The sequence below is a fragment of the Plectropomus leopardus genome, chromosome 10 (assembly GCF_026936395.1).
Source record: "Plectropomus leopardus strain MGB_pleo_1.0 chromosome 10, ASM2693639v1, whole genome shotgun sequence".
In the NCBI taxonomy this organism is placed as follows: domain Eukaryota; kingdom Metazoa; phylum Chordata; class Actinopteri; order Perciformes; family Serranidae; genus Plectropomus; species Plectropomus leopardus.
This window is the reverse complement of record NC_142185.1, coordinates 14,691,490-14,712,138: the sequence shown is the minus strand read 5'-3', so window position 1 is coordinate 14,712,138 and position 20,649 is coordinate 14,691,490. Positions and strand designations below refer to the sequence as shown.

At 38.8% G+C, this 20,649-nt stretch overlaps 1 protein-coding gene across 1 annotated transcript in view; it reads left to right on the top strand.

Moving 5' to 3' along the window:
* Positions 1–20,649, top strand: part of edar (ectodysplasin A receptor) — a 42,600-nt gene that overhangs the window by 10,445 nt on the left and 11,506 nt on the right. Inside the window, exons 2-8 of the mRNA XM_042495136.2 lie at positions 4,236–4,301; positions 7,071–7,190; positions 10,939–11,120; positions 14,182–14,267; positions 19,556–19,636; positions 20,251–20,376; positions 20,484–20,558. Coding sequence (XP_042351070.2) covers positions 4,251–4,301; positions 7,071–7,190; positions 10,939–11,120; positions 14,182–14,267; positions 19,556–19,636; positions 20,251–20,376; positions 20,484–20,558 — 721 coding nt within the window. The 5' untranslated portion in view covers positions 4,236–4,250. The remainder of the gene's footprint in view (positions 1–4,235; positions 4,302–7,070; positions 7,191–10,938; positions 11,121–14,181; positions 14,268–19,555; positions 19,637–20,250; positions 20,377–20,483; positions 20,559–20,649) is intronic.

Genomic DNA, 20,649 nt, shown 5'->3' with positions numbered 1-20,649 from the left:
TTGCCCTCAGAAGCCAACTCTCTGCGTATTTATAGGCAATATATCTGTGTTAATGTGTGTGTTTTGTGTGCATGTGTGTGTGTGTGTGAAGCTGTAATTAAGCAAGATCAAACCCTCAGGGTCGGGGAATTAGCCGTCATTGAAGATCAAAAGGTTTCTCACTCAAGTCTGCGACATGAAAGAGTGAAGACAGAGGTTTGGAGCCAGACAGACAGATTTTGACCTTAGATAGCTGATAATGGCAGCTTCTTCCTCTCTCACTCCGTCTCTCTCAAACACACACACACACAAACACACATGCTCTCAACGGCTTAAGTTGGATTTGAAGTTCAGCTGTTAATGTGTTGAATTGAACCGATCTGACCTTGGGGCACATCAGTCAGAACAATCACATGCTTTAATGACAAACCTACAGTCTCAGTGCATTTGTTTTCTTGTCTGCCGCCCCACATGGCAAGGTATTTAGATTAAGGCAGCTAAATCTAGACATAATGAAAGAAAACAGTGAAGTCTATTGTTACAAAGCCTCTTCTACACAAAGATTGTGCTATAGGGCTGCCACTAAGTCCCTGATTTCCTCCATCCTTGCATTTTTACACAAAACCAAACTATTTTAGATAGCATGCTGGCATCCCAGAGGCAAAGAGGCGGGACAGGTAACACAACAGGATCGGCTCCAGTGTGAATTAAAACATCCATGTCAGCAGCACTTTATGGCAATAACAATGGCATAACATGCCAATAACTTCATTTTGAGTCCCCTTTTAAAGGGCAGCTGATCTTGCCTTCTGCTTGCAAGGTTAGGAGCTCCAAAATCTTGTTTTCCCAATTTGCAGACATTTATGCTCTGCTCTTCTTATTTGAGTTGGTAGCTAGCTGCCACTAGCTGCTATTTTAATCTCCTGCTGTGGGGACTGTGCCATTACTTCCTCTTGTGGCTGCTTAAACGCGAGACAACTCTGTCTCCCCGGCATTCTTGCCTTGAACAGGCAGTGTAAAAAGAAATTAAAGTTGACAAATGCAAGGGCATCGATCCGCCACTCTGACATCCACAGCCATACTTTTTACTGTGCTGTCACACCACCCACCCTACAAAACATAAACAATTGATTACCAGCCTACTTGTGTGCTTCCCCAAAAGATTTATCTTAATTTCATTCAGATTTGTGAAAAAAAAGACATCTACGGAAATCGAAAGTATAAATAAAAAAATCAGGTAACACCATGGTCCATGTGAGTTAAAAGCAATCCCAGTAAAATGATGTCAGTTGGAGCACAATGTGCTCCTGTGTTTCATTCAGCACTGTTTGTGTGAGCGGATGTGATGCGGGTGTGTTATCAGCACGGTTTAGGGTGTCACAGGGTCCCCTATGAAAGCAGGATATCAGACGAAAGCCTTAGATCCAAGAAAAGTATCTATATAAACATTTATACATTAACCTGGATCTTTCTTTCTGTCTTTCATATAATTAGACACTCCATAACAAATGCACTTAATAACAGTAATTAAAGGTGCAAATATGTGTGTGTGTGTTAACTTAACTGCTGATGACTTTTTTTTTCAAAGCCAGTGCACATAAATATGATATGTGATAAGATATGATAAAATCTTATTTAGCTGTAAAAATAAATGTTACCTTGGAAAATGGAATGATTTGAAATGTAATGAATACTTTTCGAATAGCATATTCTCTTTTATGATTTTGGCTGTTAGTATCCAATTCTCATTTCCATGTGTTTTATGCATCATCAGAAAACTCTCTGGAACAGTGACTCACAGTTTTCCATTTCATCTTAATGGCCAGAAAATTAATTTACCCACTCGCTGAGTCGATCAAAGGATTGTGCATTTGATTCCCCATAGGCCTTATTGACACTGATATGGCACAGTTTGTTAGTTCAGAATATTGAATGTAACCTTGTAATTACTTGCAGATTAGAAGCAAATTATAATTGGAGAGAGTAATTTAACATCCAGCAGCTCCACAGTGTTTGTGGAAGCCACCGTGTTTCAGGAGGCTGATAAAAGCAGCGTTCAGTCAGCATGCTCTTATCTGCACTGCCACCCTGTCAGAGACCACACACACACACACACACACACATACATACACTGTTTTCCATTCTGCAAGATAGAGAAAACATATAAAAAGATAAAAACCTAGGCATGCTTGGGAAAATGTTATGTTTAGTTTAAAATAAAAGTAGTTATAATGTGGCCCTTTAAACGAACATGCTGCTATTTAATCAAGCATGCAAGTTGCCTGTGCTGTGTTGATTTGTTATTTCTCACTATTAAACACTACAAATTAGTCAGTCTGTTCCATTTTTTTCCCTCCAAGGAAGTGATTTACTCCAGAGGATCCTCTGTTTTCTGATTACATTCTTCTTCTGTTTGCAAGTCTTTGTGACTTTCTTTGTACGAGTGATTTTGGGCTCATCATTTCTATTTAAATGCAGCTTAAGGGGTGATTCTTTACCAAAGCACCCCAGCCAACACATATCCTTTCAATTACAGTGACGACATTATTTAAACACTTACACACACACACACACACACACACACACACACACACACACACACACACACACACACACACACACACAATGCGACCAAGGCAGGACCAACACACAGTAAATACAATCACAGGCACAATCTTGCAGATGTACAAAGAAATAAACAAGCAATTACACATTACCACACGCAGGCACATGGACTCACACGAACACACAAATATATGTTATTTTTTGCCTCATCGAAAGACATGCACAGACTTTATGAAGTGTTTTTAGCATTAAAACATCCAGTAAGAAAAACACACAATCTAATAATAACTGTTTACCCACCTCAGTATCACAGCCACATTGTGTTTGGAGGACCTGACACAGCATCTTTATGCATTATATTTTTGAGTTGTCCGTCCGTCCATCTGTCTGTCCCAATCTTGTGAATGTGATATCTCAAGAAATCCTTGAGGGATTTTTTAATTTTTTCAAATTTTGGCACAAATGTCCACTTGGACTCAAGAATGATTTGATAAGATTTGGTGGTCAAAGGACAAAGGTCAAGGTCCCTCTGACCTTGCATCCGACTCATTCTCGTGAATGGGATATCTCAAGAACATGCTTCACAGAATTTGTTCATATTTGGGACAAATGTCCACTTGGAGTCAATGATGAACTATAAGAATTTGGTGTTCAAAGGTCAAGGTCACTGATACCTTGCCTCGGTCTTATTCTCATGAATTGGATATTTCAAAAAGGCCTTGAGGGAATTTCCTCAAATTTGATACAAACATCCACTTGGACCCAAGAATGGACTGATTAGAATTTGGTGGTCGAAGGTCAAAGGTCAAAGTCACTGCGATCTCAATCAGGAATTCATATGCTAATTACAGCAAGATTTCACAAAAAAATATCTAAAAAGGTAAATGATGAAGTGAACGCATTTTAAATCCAAAAGGTCAACTTTACACTGACATAATATTCTGCAAAAGACTTGTCTGGCCATTACTCCTCATCATGTCTCAGGGACAGAAGTGGGGACATTTGGTCATATACTGAACTGCTTGGGTGCCCACCTTGAAGCTGTGCTGATTATATAGATCTTCTGTTCTGCTGGGGGCGCTTGTGTATGAAACATCCATGTTTTTACAGACATGGATGTAAACTGTAACTGCAGCTTGATGGGTTAGGAAGCATAGGGAAGCATAAAACTGCGAGGTGGTAATTCTAGTTTTACTTTAATTAACTTAATTTTTGTTGAGCTGTGTGCTGAAATAGAGTTGCTAGGTGGTGTGAAACCAGACTTCAAAGCTGTTTTTACTGGCGTTTCATCTACATTTAGGGTTTTGACAAAAAATTCAGCCTAGTGGGAGAGAGATATAAAGAGATAGGCAGATAATTAAATGGTATTAAGTGACACCATCCTTTACTGAAGGAGAGGTTAGCCAACGGTGATGTGTGCTTAGAGTTATGAGCCAGAGGAATGCCATGGGCTGTTCTGCTGCTAATACATGTTTATGGGCGATGACGTGATGGTAACGGGACAGTGAACTCATCTGGGCCACACACATATACACACACAACGTGCCTACTGACAGTACTACAGTTAGCAGAAATGCTTTGGTTCATGACTTTGCTGTTTTGTAAATGAAGTTTGGTGCAGAAGATTGATTGCAGAAAATATTTGCATTACAATAAATGAACATTTCTCTGTCTGCCTCTCTGGTATGCAGGAAGAAGACGCAAAGATGTCAGAGAGGAGAGGTCAGAAGAAGTCCATCTTTCTGTCCTCATTATTGGTAAGTTTTTTATTCTTTGCTTTTGTTTCTTGTCTCTTCCTCTTTAATTTCCCCAGTCCGCTTACTTTAATTATCTTCTTAATTCCTTATCCAACATTTATTTTCTTTATTAAGTTCCAATCCCAGAGTAATTGTTTCTTTTGACTTTATTTCCATTAATTCCCCTCTGTGGTCCTCCCTTTTTTCTTCTCCACTTTCACCACACTCCTCTGTTTATTTATTTTTTCCTTGTTTTCCTCTGATTCACCTCCTTCCTTTTTTCTTCTCTTTGCCGTCTTTGACATACTGTGCAGCAGTAGCACAACTCCAGAATCATCACCATATTTCTAGTATTCTCAAAAACTCTTGTTAGTTGATCTGTATGGAATGCAGCTCAATTAACTCCACATTTGGCACTGCGTCATTCAAACTTTCACTGTCATGTGCCAGCAGTTTGCACAACTTTGCAGCACTTGTACCAATTAGTCAACCTTTGAGTTTTTCAGAGAGCAGATATCTTTATAATCTGATCAGGAATCTAGAGATTCTGTGCCTGTTTTGATGTTGAAACCCATTGGCACAGTTCCCGACAGGCCTCTCCACCTTACCCTCCCTCTCTCCTGTATTCTCCTCATCACTCTCCATGTGAACATGCAGGCTGACACTAGAGCACTTAGTCAAGAAGGAAGAGATATTTGGATTCAGTCAGTCATGTCAGTTTACTACACCACGAAATAGCAGCATTAGAAATGTCATGCTACCAATTCTAAAAGCACTTTCAGACTACATCTCTGGGGAAAGCATAGGATAATGACAAATAACTGACAGAGAAGTGTGCTGTTAGTGTCATATTGTACAGTATTACACGTAGAGAAAACGCTGAAATGCAGGTATCGATGTGTGACAAGACATTTTTCTGACAACAGTGTGCTTCAGTCAGTGGGTGAAAGTCAGTACATATACTCAAGTACTGTGCTTGCGTAAGCACAGCACAATATAAAATAGTTTAATATTAGCACCACCTCCAACCAATAGCAGCAGTACTTTATGATAGTATAACACTCACAGGGGCCTTTTTCTGCTTTTAGCATTTTTTACTTTTGATACTTACATTTTCCTGATTATACACATGTTTATTTTTTTAAAAAAATGCAGAACAATAATTTTACTTGTAATGGAGCATGTTCACAGTAGTAGTAGTACTTTCACTTAAATGCTTCAGTGTTCTATAGAAGGGCAAAAGCTTTTTTTGTCTCTGCTTACTTATTGTCAGCCACCAAGTGTTTTATGTTGTCTTATCCTTCCAAAGCATTATGGGATAGCTTGTTGTGTAAAATTTCCTTGAGGATTGGTGTGACAGGAAGTTTATTTTTCCAGCTGTGGAAAATCTGGAGAAGAACATGATCATTGCAATCGTCTCAGTGCCAGACAAAGTGCTGCTCAGTGCATAGTTACACACATTGTCAGGAGTGCGTATGCACACAATGCTCGCTAATTATCTACAGTGACCCATAAGTGTGTGGCACACTAACAAAGAAGAGTGGCAGAGAATGTCAATTGTTTTTCTTCCAGCATGTCACTTTGCACTGACTGTACATCAGGTTTGTGAGGTAAAAGGCCAGTTCATTTTGAGTCTGGTATAAATTACAAACAGATTACTTGGCCTGAGATGGTTGGGCTCCATACACACAGGCAGTGTGCATTTGTATATTTACTCAAACAGTGTCTTGTGTCTGCTGTCATGAGCTGGTTACGGGGAAGAGAAAATAGAAGGAGATGTTATTAAAACAACAGAGAGAAGATGGAGAGAGTTAGTCATGCACTCTTTTTTTGCCTCCATCATTTTCTGGACTGCAGATGATTTTTTAAAGTCAGTTAGTTTGTTTGGAAAAGAACAAAGTGTGCTGGTAAACCTATAAATACCAGCTGCTACTTATTATAGTGAGCCACAATGCCATAATGCCACACACACACAAACACAAACACACATACAGTACATAGACACACAAGCAAATACTGATATTGTGCTAACTCTCTAACACGCTACATACACAGCCAACAATGATCTCTACTAATCCAAGTAACACAGATGAAGAGGTTGGGATTTGGTGTTTGTTTACTTTACTTTTTGATTTTTGGCAATTGAAATGATGATGCTGAGTGATTTTACTCAATAAATCAGTCATCATCCAATGCAGTCATTATCGCTGCAGCAGATGTTGAGTGTGAATCACTTTGATCCAACGTCTGACATGTAAGAATTAATGTGAAGTTCAAGGTTTAGTGTCCTATATACAGTATTTAAATAACTTTTAGAGGTAAGCCCAATTACAACTTGGAGGTACAAGTATTGTTCACGGAATATATATACAGAAAAGATTAATGTAAAATCTTTTAATACAAAAAACCTGCGTTCATTTTTTCTTCTCAGAGAAGTTATTAGCCCAAATGAATTGTCGATGTCAGCACTGTTGATCTGTTGGTCTGACAAAAAAGCATTATTGCAGCATCACTGAGAACTTGTGAATAAAATAATGCATTCATTTAATATTTATGAAGATTCAACACTTATTTATTATTCTGTTCATATTTTTCAGTATGTCCAGTACTGAAATGAGTCTCACCCTTCATCAGTAAAGTTAAAGTGCCTTTTACCAGTCCATTCAACAATTCCATTATGCCATTGAGCTGGTGGCATGTTTGTTTGCACATACAAAATGTATTGATATGTATCAAATGTATTTGATATGTAAGCATATTTTACACCTCTCCTTCTTTCCCTATCTCCAGGTGTGCTGTATGTTTGCTAGTGCAGAGTATTCCAATTGCGGAGAATACGAATTCTTCAATCAAACCAGTAACAGTTGCCAAGCCTGCCCTCAGTGCCAGCCAGGACAAGAGCCGCATATGGTGAGACACAGACACAAACACACACACAAACACTAACACCCATATGAAAATTATGACTTTAGGTCATAATATTGTACATCTATACAATTAAGAAGCTTTTTCAATAATTATAATCTATAATATCTGCCGTTTCAATGAATTAGGTAAGAGGAGTGAATGAAGCTGCCAATCCAATGTCAAAACGTAATCATCTCCTATTGATAAATAACATGAAAGCTGACTTTATGAACCTGTGTGTCATTTTTGTTCAGACCACCCACAGCACACACACACACACACACACACTCACACACATACCCAGAAGTACAAATATAGCTGCACAGTGAAGAGTGCCTAAATTCAAATGAACAATTTCTTCTGGTTTATCACTCTCATTGACTTCGGTGTGAAGGCATGCATTACAGTGACTGACTTGCAGTAGTCATATCGTGCTTTACCCTCCGTCAGTCAGTCAGCCGACAGCCAAAAATAACAGCGAAGGTAAACGCTTCAGTTGGCAACCCTGGGTGCCACACCCTTTTAAAAGAGACAGCTGCATTCAGGGGTGAACGGGATGAATTAAAGGTGCTGCAATTTACTCGAATGCCACAGTATTCTCTAGATTTCAGTAGTTTTGCTTTTTTGCAGAGTGCAGATATTCCTCCCTACATTAGAGCAGGATCAACCGGTGCAAACTTGGAAAACTTATTACAGAAAATACCTCTGTACATCTCACAAGTTTTCTAGAGAAACGGTTCTTGAAAGTTTAAAATGATAAGTTAAATTAAGTTGAATGGTTCAAACAATGCTGGTTTTTAGCTAAATGCTAAATGGCTCACATTGACAACGTTAACATGTTGATGTTTGGAGGTATAATGATTACTATTGTCACCATCTTTAGCATGTTAGCATGCTAACATTTGCTAATTAGCACAAAACACACAGTACAGCTGAGCCTACTGGTAATGTCATGAGTTTCACAGATATTTGGTCAGCAAGCAAAGCAAAACATAAAACTGCTTAGGGCCATATCCACCAAACTGACATCGACAAACTAGCGGCACCTCCTGTCGCCCTTGTCTTGACCAGAAAGTTGCACATGAGCACATCCCAAAGACTGCAACCGACGTCCAACTACAGAGGCTACATTCTGTGCCTCAGTAAGAGACAACAACTCTCCATACCATATGATGGCAGTCGCCATTCAACCGAAAACCAGAGGGAAACCAGAAGACCGTCATGACTCTAGCTAGGCCATTAGCACATTAACAACACAATCCAATGTTGAAAGAACAATATTTCTATTTGCCTTGTGCCAGAGAGCAAAAACACAAACTGTCAGGAAGTGTTTCTGGTGAAGAGCGCAATGGCAGAGGAAAAACAATCTTACCATATGTAACAGGCTTGTTTTGACCTCACTCCCTCCTTACTTTAACGCTTTGTTTGCCTTCCTCATTTCCATTTCTCATCTTTTGCACCGAGTTGAATTGACGATCAGTCATTTCATATACCGTCGAGCTGAAACGTCTCAGGTGCATGATAATGAAAAAAAGCTGACAAAGGCCAAAGGCCAACAGTTTGGGACACACCACAGCGACTAGGGCGACAGACGCTCACCGATGGCCTGACACTGACCAACGGCCAACTGTTGGCTTGATGTGTCAGGACCTTTACTTGATGATGGCACTACAATGAACAGATCATCAAGGTAATTACTGTTTGTTCAGACAAGGACATGACCAGCAATCCTGATTTAGACATCTCACCCACAACAAATGCCAACCTTATTGTGGCACTAGAGAAATAAGTTACGGGATACCTAAAGTCATTATATCTTTCAGATAACATGAATATCTGTACAGAATTTCACTGCAATCCATGTGGTAGAATCTGAGGTATTTTAGTCTGGGCTGAAATGGTGGACCAACCAACCAACTGACCAACATTGTTATTCTAAGAGTCACGCTGCTAATATGGCTTAAAACAAAGCAACTAACATTAAATTGGGAATAATCACAACAATTTAAAGCCTTCCTTCCTTTCTTTATTTTTTTCCTTTATATTCTTTATTCTGTCATTAAACTGTGTTTATTTGTTTTTCCTTTCTTTTTCCTACTTCCTGCCCTGTGTTCACTAAGCTACCTTGTGCCTCTGGTAAGCATCCCCAATGATGTGTTGTGTTAGAATCGCTGTAAAATCGCTACCTAAGACAGAAGCAGCAATGAGAAGCTCAGTGTGATAAGCACAGAGCTTTGTCATAAGGAGTAATTTGGCCATTTGTGAGCAATAGAAACATGAGAGAAGGAAGAAGTTAAATCAACGAGATGAGAGCCCTCTTTGCACTTTCTCCTGCCCGTCTGATCCTCTGGGTGCCACAGTCTGTAATTCATGTGTTATTTTATTCCCCTCAGACTTCCCTGCATGTGTGTATGTGTGTGTGTGTTTCTTGACACTCTTTTAATCAATGGATAACCATAGGGTTCCTCCTCACAACAGAGACTTCAGAAAGTATGCGCTCACACATACACAGACATCACACAAGACATCCAAGGACGCTTTCAAAGTGCATCTTGTATCCAGATTGTGTGTGATGTAGTTGGGTTATATTTCCATGCTAATTTACATGAAAATAAACACTGAGGGGAGACTTATAGTTCAGATTTCTTGACTTTTAATAAGTGATGAAAGAGATGGTCGAGGTGAGGACACATTATAGAATTGGGGATTGAAGTTTCAAGTCAGATCGTATGATATGACAAAGCTGCTCAACATTGAGGCTATGCTCCCAGGGGAGACCTTGTGGTCTGGTGGTTTAAGATGTTTAACATGTACCACGTCTTCCCTGGCTGGATTTTGCCAGGGACTTCTATTGCATGTCATCACCCCCATTTCCTTTTCTTTCCCTTCACTGTCAACTTTCAAAATAAAGGCAACAAAAATGCCAGAAAATCCCCCTCTAGTCCTTTTCCAAGTCCCCACCTCCAAGATTTATGATATGCTAGATTCAAAGAGGCGACAACTTTGCTTTGAAAGGAAAGACGCTTTCAATCGGAGCAGCTTTTAGTGAACAAACAGAAGCAGAGCTATGGCCATCCTGAGTGCAAAAGATCCAAAGGGAGCTTTAACCCAAAGCGACAAGATCCTGCCGATAGCTCAGCAAAGTTTTATATCAAACAATCACACAGAGACTTTCGGACGTCACCCAGAAGGGAAGGAATATTAGATTTCTGTAAGTCTACTGTAGCCCAAAGCTAAGAGGCATAGGCTTGTTTTAATAGATAGATGAAAGTAAGAGGGAAATGAAAGATGAAAAGAGAAATAGCAAAAAAGAAAGTTTGTTTTTGTATGTGTGTGTTTTTGTACGTGTGTGTGTGTGTATGTGTGTGGCCTGTTGCTCGGCCTCCTCACTGTGAGGAATTAAACACGCTGAGATGGGAGGAGATTGATGTTAGAAGACAGAATGATGAGTTGGTCATCTTAAACACTAACAGGCATGCTGCGCACACACACATAAACAAAAACACACATAGGGACCTCTGTGACCAATCAGATCTCTCCTTTGTCATCTCAAAACAGTAATGCCAGATTTGTTAAGGACATGGATAGAAACAGATGCGTGAGTATGGGGGGGTGCTTTTGTTGAATGTGCAGCACAGTGAATCATTCTATTAATCTGAAGGGCGTTGAGTTCATTTAAAATTGAATTATATCCCATGTACTGTAGGAGCGAAGTGTTAACCAAATATATGAATGCGTGTGTGTTCTGCAGACCTGTGGCTATGGTGTGAAGGATGAGGACTTTGCCTGCGTGCCGTGCCCACAAGGGAAATATTCCAAAGGGAAGTACGAGATCTGCAGACGGCATAAAGACTGTGACGCCCTCTACAAAGCCACTGTTCGTGTGGCAGGCACTCCGGACAGTGACGCTGAGTGTGGACCGTGTTTACCAGGGTAACTGACAATAACCCTCATACATCACTTGAAACCCCTTTGCTACGATGCAGCTTAAAACAAAAAGCTAACTGGCATTTCCTACACAATAATGAACTGAAAAAACACTGCCACTGAACCAGCTTGCAGGTTCAATGCCTAAACATTCAGTTAACATAAACATTAACATTCAGTGTCAAATTTACTGATTTACCAAATGGCATTAAATGCATGTCCTTCCTCACAAAACAACTGCAAAGCCATTCTTTTTTTTTGTATTTAAAACCAGCATTGTGTACATTTAGCTTGTTCTGACCAATAGGGTAGCTCCAAACTTGAGGCATCATAATGAAAGTCCACATGAAGGGGGCTATGTTCATTATTTTATACAAACTATGCAAAAAAAGCTCCTCTGCATTGCTAATAGTGGTCAAAAATTCCACAGGGTACCTTTAATGGCACCCTGATTTATCTCAGAAATTAATTAGATTGTTGATTTCTACAAAGATATTGTATGAACGTTACCTAAAATAACCAAAAGTGTCCTGATTACATATTTCACAGAAAGACACCAGCAAAATATGTTCTGACATGCACACAAACAAGACTGTACACCATGAGCAAATTCAGAAAAAGTTGGCACCAGACTTGATTCAAAATTTTTTTGGAAACTTTCTTCCACAGGTACACGGGTAAAAAGTGGTAGAGGATGCTTCTAAATGACAAATTATGAAAGATATAATATTGTCTTTGACTTCAGAGCATGCAAAGAGAGTGATAATTTAGACAGATACTTTCAAATCCATTTAATTTTTCTACTATATCAGTGTTATTAACAAATTATGTCAAAAGATGCTACCTCTTGTTTTATCTGTAGTTTGTTTTGTAATATTTTTCATATAATAAAAGAAAGATTCAGTAACATTCACCTGTATGCATACATACACAGTGGACTTTATACTGAACATATATATATATATTGTACATGTAGAAACAGACATGTATTGTATAGCATAGTATACTTACGAGTTGACATGGATGGACCACCCTGTGTGCAAACATGCTCTAAATCCTAAAATTCTTAATTTGCACATGACAGCTGTGGATGCAACCCCCTGTCACTTAAAAATATTAAGTCAATCAGAAATGTTAAACTGTTACCAGACCCTTCTCTCATCCTTTTAGTTGCTTTTCTGTCCCATAATCCATCACTCCCCCTCTTGCCTCTCTGTTGGCACCAACTCGCTTTGTCAACACTGAACATCTTTCTTACAGCATTTAACATGCTAAATGGCAGTTTCAGATCTCCTGCTGCGTAATATATTTCACAAATAAATGTTTGCTCACTAAAATGATGATTGAATGTGAGCAGTATATAATTAAGTCTAGGAATTTGGCATAAAGATGAGATTCATGATTCTCCTCCTCCTGTCATCAGTCAGGATGCTGTCCTGCTGCGCTCTACTTTTCTTGGCTCTCAGTCTCCTTTTACAGGATGTTTTTGCTTTTGCTCAGGAGTTTGGTCGTGTGTGTCTGTGTCTGCACTGTATACACTGTACTCAATGTATGGGTGTTGTTTGCTGCACTTAGCAGAGTCCATACCTGTTCAATGCAGAACAGAGCAGGCCTGAACAGCAGCGTTTAAGTTCAGTAAGAGTCTGTATCTGTAAAAGACCTGGAGGAAAATGAGAAGAGTCTATCGTGACAGACATGTTTTTCTGCTTTTTTCCCTGGAAGCACCTTCAGTAGCACTTAAAGATAATAAATGTTCATAAGCCATTATTAAGCAATGAGGTTCAATTAACGTATTTAATACTTTATTAGTATCTATGATATATTATTAATAATGTATTAATAATACATGTATACAAATACATAAGAAAATTTCTGTTATACAAAAATTGTTAAATATTTGCTACAGTATTGCTCATGTAATATTTTTAGGGGCTCATGAAGTTGAGAAAACATCATCTATATGATTTGTTATTGATTAATTTACCCTCTACAACCCAGTGGGCCGATGATACTCTTAGTTGACATTACTATTGTCAAGTAGCTGTAGCAGACCGAGTTTTAAAGCTACAGTGATAATGCTTGTTTCATAGGAAACAAGATGACCTTGAGAACTTTTGAAAAGACCATTTATTTATTTGTGGCAGCACACCATAATTAAAACATCTGCAGCCACATACTGATTTCATATTTTTGGAGATTGACCGTTCATTAGAAGTAATATTGAAATATATAAATACCATTCATTTAAAAAAAATAAAAATACTCCGCCTGCTTCACAGACCTGAAATAAACGCCCAGATTCAACATGGGGATACAGAATGTCATCAGCTAGTGCCACAAATCTTGTGGGAACACTGAAATAATATATTCAACATAAATGATCAGATAGTTTGCTCATATTCATCAACAATTGAAATCTGTTAAACATTTGTAGTTGTGTAGCTATCAGTATTTTAAATGCAGTGACTAATGTCTAATGGTAGAAATCCAAAATCAATAACCAGCAAACAAATCAGACGTTTTGTCAACTAATGAACTCTTATGTTCTTGTAAAACTGAATTGTCCATGAGCACAAGACTGAACCAGTTTCTCCGACCACATCAGATATATGAAGGCATCAGTTAATTACCTGCACACTGCATACATTATGTACATACTCACATAAAAATTCTGCTCAAATGATTTAGTACCACCACCAGTCATCCACAGACTCTCTCTTGGCTTTACTCTAATAGGTGCTTCATGACTCAGGGCGATAATGCGTACCAAGCCATCTTTGGTGCCTTAAGGGCATCAATTATGCACATTTCTTCACAGAGGCAAACTTTTCACCTCCGCTGCTTGCCCATACTTATGCACCGTGTAGGTAGAATATGTCAAAAAGGTACAGGGAAGCCACATACCGTATACACACCTGCCAGGCTCGCTGATAGTGCTTGAAGACAGATTTTATTTAAAAATGGTCACCTCTCCTTTATCTCCACTAAGTCTAACCAGCTCTAACATAGCCGGATTATATAGACGAACAAGTTACTGGTTTATACTCATGTAATTTATGTCTCCTAGGTATTACATGCTGGAAACCAGACCCAGGAACCTCTATGGGATGGTCTGCCACTCCTGCCAGAACGCACCACGAAACACCAAAGAATGTGAGACCAACCCCTTCACTGTTAAATTTCTCCCTCCCCCTTCCTTCCGCTCCCTTCCAACCTCTGTCCCAAAAACCTTTCTTTCTCTTTTGAACTATGAATTCCCCCTCTATTTCTTTTTTAAACATTTATCTTCACAGCTTTCTCTGTCCAAACACAGACATGGTTTCCACTGGATTCAAAGCTACCAAACATTAAAAGTTTTCTCTCTGAATGAAAGGAAATAAAAGGGGAAAGGCTGTGTAAAAGCAGATGTTGGAGCATAGACTTTATTTGAGAGAACAATTGAAGGTCAGAAGTTGTGATGAGTTCTTTCAGACCCTCTGGTCACTGTCCTCCCTGAACACAAAGGAGACACAAAGGAGTCCAACAACCCTCTCTTCACCTTCCCCTTCCTGCATCTCTGCTTTTCTGGCTCCTGAGGGGTGTTTGGCAGCTTATCCATAACCTCACTGCCTCACTGATTACCCTGCATACCTGACACTGTGTGTACATGCATTTGTGTGCACATGCATGGCGCCAACTGTTGCTGCGACCACATCTCTGGACGATAATATTTACCAGAGGTTGTCTCCATTTTTCCATTTTGCATTCACCATCAGCCTCCACAATTCACAAACATTTCCTTACACTTGCAACACAAAGCATGAATGTTGTCATGTGGCAGTCAAGCAAAAAAAAAAAGTTTCCGATATTTTGCATATTTTATGTAATTTGAAATTTAATTTTCATTAAATTAATTCATTTAAAATTGAAATCAGTATGTAAGCAAGTTTGATGCTGAACTTCATGAGGCTGCAGAGAGCAAAAAGGGTTACAACACAGTCTTTGTGAGTTGTCAGAATTTAAATAATGGGTCCCAATATAAGTTAGAATACATTTTCAATCATCACAGTGTGTCCTTTGGCCTGTCTTGTTAGCTTGTGTAAAACTAATAACAAATAGTCAATTTTTTAAATGTAAATTGCATTAATAACGTTTATATCACATCCATTAGTTTTAAATGATCACCTCTTTCTCTTAGTACTTATCATGCAAAACAAAAATTTTATATAAATGCATCTTTCTTAGCCTCCTGTCATCTACTTTTCAGGTATTTGCACTACAACTACATCTTTGTGCGTTAGTTTGACACTTCCTGTAAATTGTATAGCGAAAAGAGAGGAAAATACATTATAAAATTAAATTAACTGTCCTCTTGTGTCCTCTTTTCGAAATGAAAAAGCCTCATATAGGCTTAAAACAAACTAAAAAACAGCATGAATGTAAGATATTAGAGCTTAGTCCATTTGAATAGAATTCATACTGTAGATAAGGGATTTCATGGCCAAAAAATGTCCATTTTATCAAACCATTTAGTTTGAAAGTCAGGCTCTGAATTTAATCATTGTCAAAATAATTGAAAATTATCTTTCAGTGAGATTAACAGACTTCCAATGTCATTTCACATTTTAAGTAATTTTCAGTACTTGTCAAGATGAGTACTTATTGCAGAGCTGGGGGTGGATATTCTCAGCACCCTGCTGTGCCCTCAGTGTGTTTGTCCACATGAGACAAATAAATCACATTGATCAAAAAATGAAAAAAATACATACTGTTATGGGAATTATATTTATGGGCCCATAATTGCTCAAATCCCCCTTTGACGGTAATTGGAGAGGCCGGAAATAAATGGTACTGTTATTGTGTCATATTTAATGAGTGTGTTTTGAAAGACGAAAACCCCAAAAAGCAGCCTGGGCCTGCAGATGGGAGGGTGTGTAGTAGGAGCAAGAGTTTATGTGTGTGTATGTGTATGAACAAACAGTTGCTTTTCAACAGCGCCCTAATTGTTTCTCCCTTCCATGGAAATGAGTGATTGAACGATGCTGTAAAGAAGTGCAAATAAGAGATACAGAATGATGTAACACAACTAGTGTGGCGAGTAATTTCATCTTGTATTCAGACTTATTTGAAGACTTCAACTTTTAAAGCAGTTGGATGTCTAGAGAAATGCACGTTTTCCCTACAGAGAGCTGGATGAGAGGACTGATACCACTTTCATATCTTTCTGTGCAATATAAGGTCAAAACAGCAGCTGAGTGAGCTTAGTTTACTATAAAGACTGAAAAGCATAGGACAGAGACTAACTGTGTCCTCCTGTTAACCTCCTGCTGACTTTAGTTTGATGTTCAGAGCGGCATCACTCATCTGATCTAATACTCCAGCCAGTTTAACTGTTGTAATAAGCATCATAGATATGGGTTTGAAGGGGCATACCAGACTTACGGTTAGGTTGAGAAGGACATTATCATGCCATCAAATGGCCGTTTACTTTTATCATTAGGCAGCAACCTCTTGGGGCTGTAACATTATGACAGGAGCAAAGAGGAAGTCAGGTGAGGTATTATAAACAGCAAGAAAGTCTGCATTGGGTGGTAGGCAGGGATGCTGTATGAGTTAAACAAACACAGAACTTTCACCCAGGAGAGTGCGTTTCATGTTTGATGTGAAACCAAAAGTCAGCATTGATAAATTTAAACCACATAGTTGTTTTAACTAACATACCATGATATTTTTGACTAATCCTACCCACAGTTTAACGTAACCCAACAAAAACGAAACTGCAACAGTTTCACAATGTTGGATATGCAGACACCCTTTAAATAGGCTGATAATGGCCGTTGAACCTAATAGTAGGTGTGGCGGGTCCTGCCTAACCATTCAAAAGGAGGAAAAAAACAAAAAACAAAAAAAACACAGAAAACAGCCATTTAATTGCCTGATTACATCTAAATTAGATGCATTCTGGACAAGTAAAGAATTAGGCATATTTCTCAGAGGTCCAACTATTCACTTTAAGACTTAACCATTTTTTGAGATCTTTGACTGTTAGTGCTTGCCTTTAAACCCATTTACGTAAAAAATGACAGACAGTAAAAGTGCACACCTTCTTGTGTTTATAAATGATTCTCATGAGAATCACCTGTCAATCTATAGTCTTTAAAAAACTGTAAAAAATGTGTAATTGCAGTTGTGTGTGTTATAACAATAAATAATGAGGAGATGCACAACAGACAATGAAAAATATGAAAGGATTTATACTGTAAAATTCTTCAGAACAAGCTGTAAATGCAGTATAGTTTTCTAAAATAAGTTTTATTAGTCTGAATAAAAGATAAAATCAGTCTTCTCCACCCATCCCTGTGTGTTTTTTCAGGCTGTGGTACATTTTAATTAAATCCTCTTTAGATGAGAACATAAAAATAATGCACCCCACCGACAGTAAATAAAGAAGGAGCTGAAAGCTGGGAGTTCTACTTGCTCAGGGTGAAGGCAGGCTGACACTCGCCATGTAATCTGTAAATTACCCTGGCTCCTGCCTAGCTCTCTGTGTGTGTGTGATAATTAAAACTTCAGTGGGTATGAGAAAGAGGGATGATTAGCATGTTAGTGCTTGTGCCGATGCTACTCTTTGGCAGGCAGACGTTTCGAGACTGTCGCTCAATCTCTACTGTCACCTTTTGATTTTTATTAACTTCTATTGCCATTGTTTTCAGTGGGCACCAACACCCATAAATGCTTAACTCACTATTAACAGAAATCATAAACTGTACCAAGTGTAAAAACACTTTTTGAGTCTTATTTTTCCTCCATGTGTGGCTTGATATCACATTTTCACACAGAAGTATTTATCATACGCTAACCTTTGCTTCATCCCGGCTCACAATTCTTACCTCAAACAAAAATGCTTTGATTGTTTTTTTATCTCTCCCATGCGCTGTAATTCTGCTCCTTTCAGTTTGTTTGGATGTCAGTTCCCAGATTGCCCTGCAGAATTATCATTTTGCAGTGTGAGTTCAGCCTGCGAGACATGATTAAGAGATGAAACCGCAAGACGCTAAACAGAATTCCAGTTCAGGCTCATATCCTTATCCAGAGTGTAAACACATACCCCAAGTTAATGTCTGCAGCCACAGGGCACTGATGTGTGTGTGTGTGTGTGTGTGTGTGTGTGTGTGTGTGTGTGTGTGTGTGTGTGTGTGTGTGTGTGTGTGTGTGAGAGAGAGAGTGTGTTTGTGTGTGTGTGAGATGACATTAGGCTCTGAGACCACGGGAAGCAGCAGGGCACATGCCAAAGAGGTCTACAGTGTATCAACTCTGTGAAATAAAAGACTGATTAAAAGAGGTGATTTATGAGCTGCCAGGAGTTTACAGCTCCATTAGGAAAGAGGAAACACAGTCGATGAATAATCCAGAGAAAGAGACAGATGGGAAGGGGGGGTGAGAGGTGATGGAAAGTGAACAGAGAGAAAAAGTGATGTGGACAGAGAGCGTTCCTCCCTGCATCCACACTTCTCAGTACAACAGTTTGTTTACTGTGGCGAGAGAAGGCCTGTCAGTGGTAAATTTTAGGATTCAAGATTATTTGCTTTTGTGAAAGCTTGCAAAATGATGTCATGGAACACTGTTGGGGGGGTGGGGGGGGGGGGTGTCAATAAAACGCAAGGCCAAGGCTAACATGCCATAACCAATGACAGATGTCATGTTGCCTCTGCCAGTGACAAATATTTATGGCGGATGTTATTTCTGGTGCTTTTTCCCTCAACCAATCTGTAAAGCTGCATCATCTCTGAAGCAAATTGGTGCATCATTAATCCAACTATAAAGGGATAATTTTTTTGTCTTTCCTTTTTTTTTTAAAATATGCTGATTTACCTTAAAATTAGAAAGAAAAAATCAATAGAATTGTCATGTGTGTATGATTATAAAGCCAGCAGCTGGTTTAGCAAAAGTAACAAAATCCACCACAAGCATCTCTTAAGCTCAGTAATTTACATCTAACATCTTTTCTGTCCATACTTCATAGAGTGGTGAAGAAATTAGTACTAAACCTGCAAAATTAGTTTGTAATTTTGCACATCTGGTTCCTTCATTTTGAAGTTAATTGGGGTTTTTTTGTTTTGTTTTTATTAAAATACTTTTTTGTGTGATGCCTTAAAGAAGGTCTGTGGTTAACACAAGCTTTAGAGATGTTCAAGTTTTGTTCTATAACATATTCTAGGTCAGTAAATACCCCACTCTTGAATGTTGAAGCCTTTAGGTGTCTTAAAAAGGGCAGGTGCTGACAAATGTTTAACTATTCCCTTCATCAAACTATGTGTGTTAGCCCTCTGATAGTAGCTAACATCTTGCTTGTAATAGATATATTGGCAAACAATAGGTCAAAAAATATTTTCACTTATCTACAATCAATGAACTATGATTGAAAGTACATTTCTGTGTGTGTGTGTGTGTGTGTTTCACAGGTCAAATGTCAACCATCGGGCCAAGAGAAAAACCTATAATTAACCCCGGCAGCACCACTGTGTTCCCTCATCCACATAAAGGTACACACAAATACACACACAGACAGACACCTACATACAAGCTTCATCTCACTAGGGATGCATCCATCTGACTTTTCCACTTCTGATACAATAACTGGGCTTAGGGTATTTGCCAATAACAAGTACCGATCTGATACCAGTGTTTAACTGATAAGCTCTATGCCTCACTGTGTGGAAGTGACGGGCATCATTCTTATGTGTGTAAGGCAATATCAGGCTTGACTAAAACACGCCTTTCCAAATGTGTAAAAACAAAAACATTTTAAAAAATACATAAATGTAAATTTGAAATACCTTCAAACAGTCAACGTTGTTTGTTGTTAGCATCCTCGACTATGCGGTCTACCCGTGTGCTGCTGAAACATGACCTAGTATGCGCATGTGTAATCAGATGTAAACAATGAATTGATAAGACTGGCTGCACTGATATCCCCTCAAGCTATTATTGTCAGTATCTGCCCAGATATCTGATATCAGTATCAGACAGATTTATCCCTATCTAATACTATCGATTGCCTAGGCTATATTTTTCTCTTTAAAACACATATAAATATTAAAATAATAAAAACATACACAAAACATTGATATTACTTTACTTCACTGCAATGTTTCAGATTCCACTGGACAAGGTCACCTAGCAACGGCTCTTATTATCGCCATGTCAACCATTTTCATCATGGCCATCGCCATCGTCCTCATCATCATGTTTTATATCCTGAAGGCCAAACCGAGTGGCCAGGGTGAGACGGACAGACTAACATTGACACACACAATATCATCTTAAAGGCTGATATATTTGTGTTGCATGACGCTCCTTGTGTGTGTGTTTGTTTGTGTGTGTCTGCAGCCTGTTGTTCCGGACAAGTTGTGAAGGCAGTGGAAGCTCAGACCAGCAAACAGGAAGACAAGAAAGATGTCCCTGGTGAGACATGAGACACACACACACACACACACACACACACACACACACACACACACACACACACACACACACACACACACACACACACACA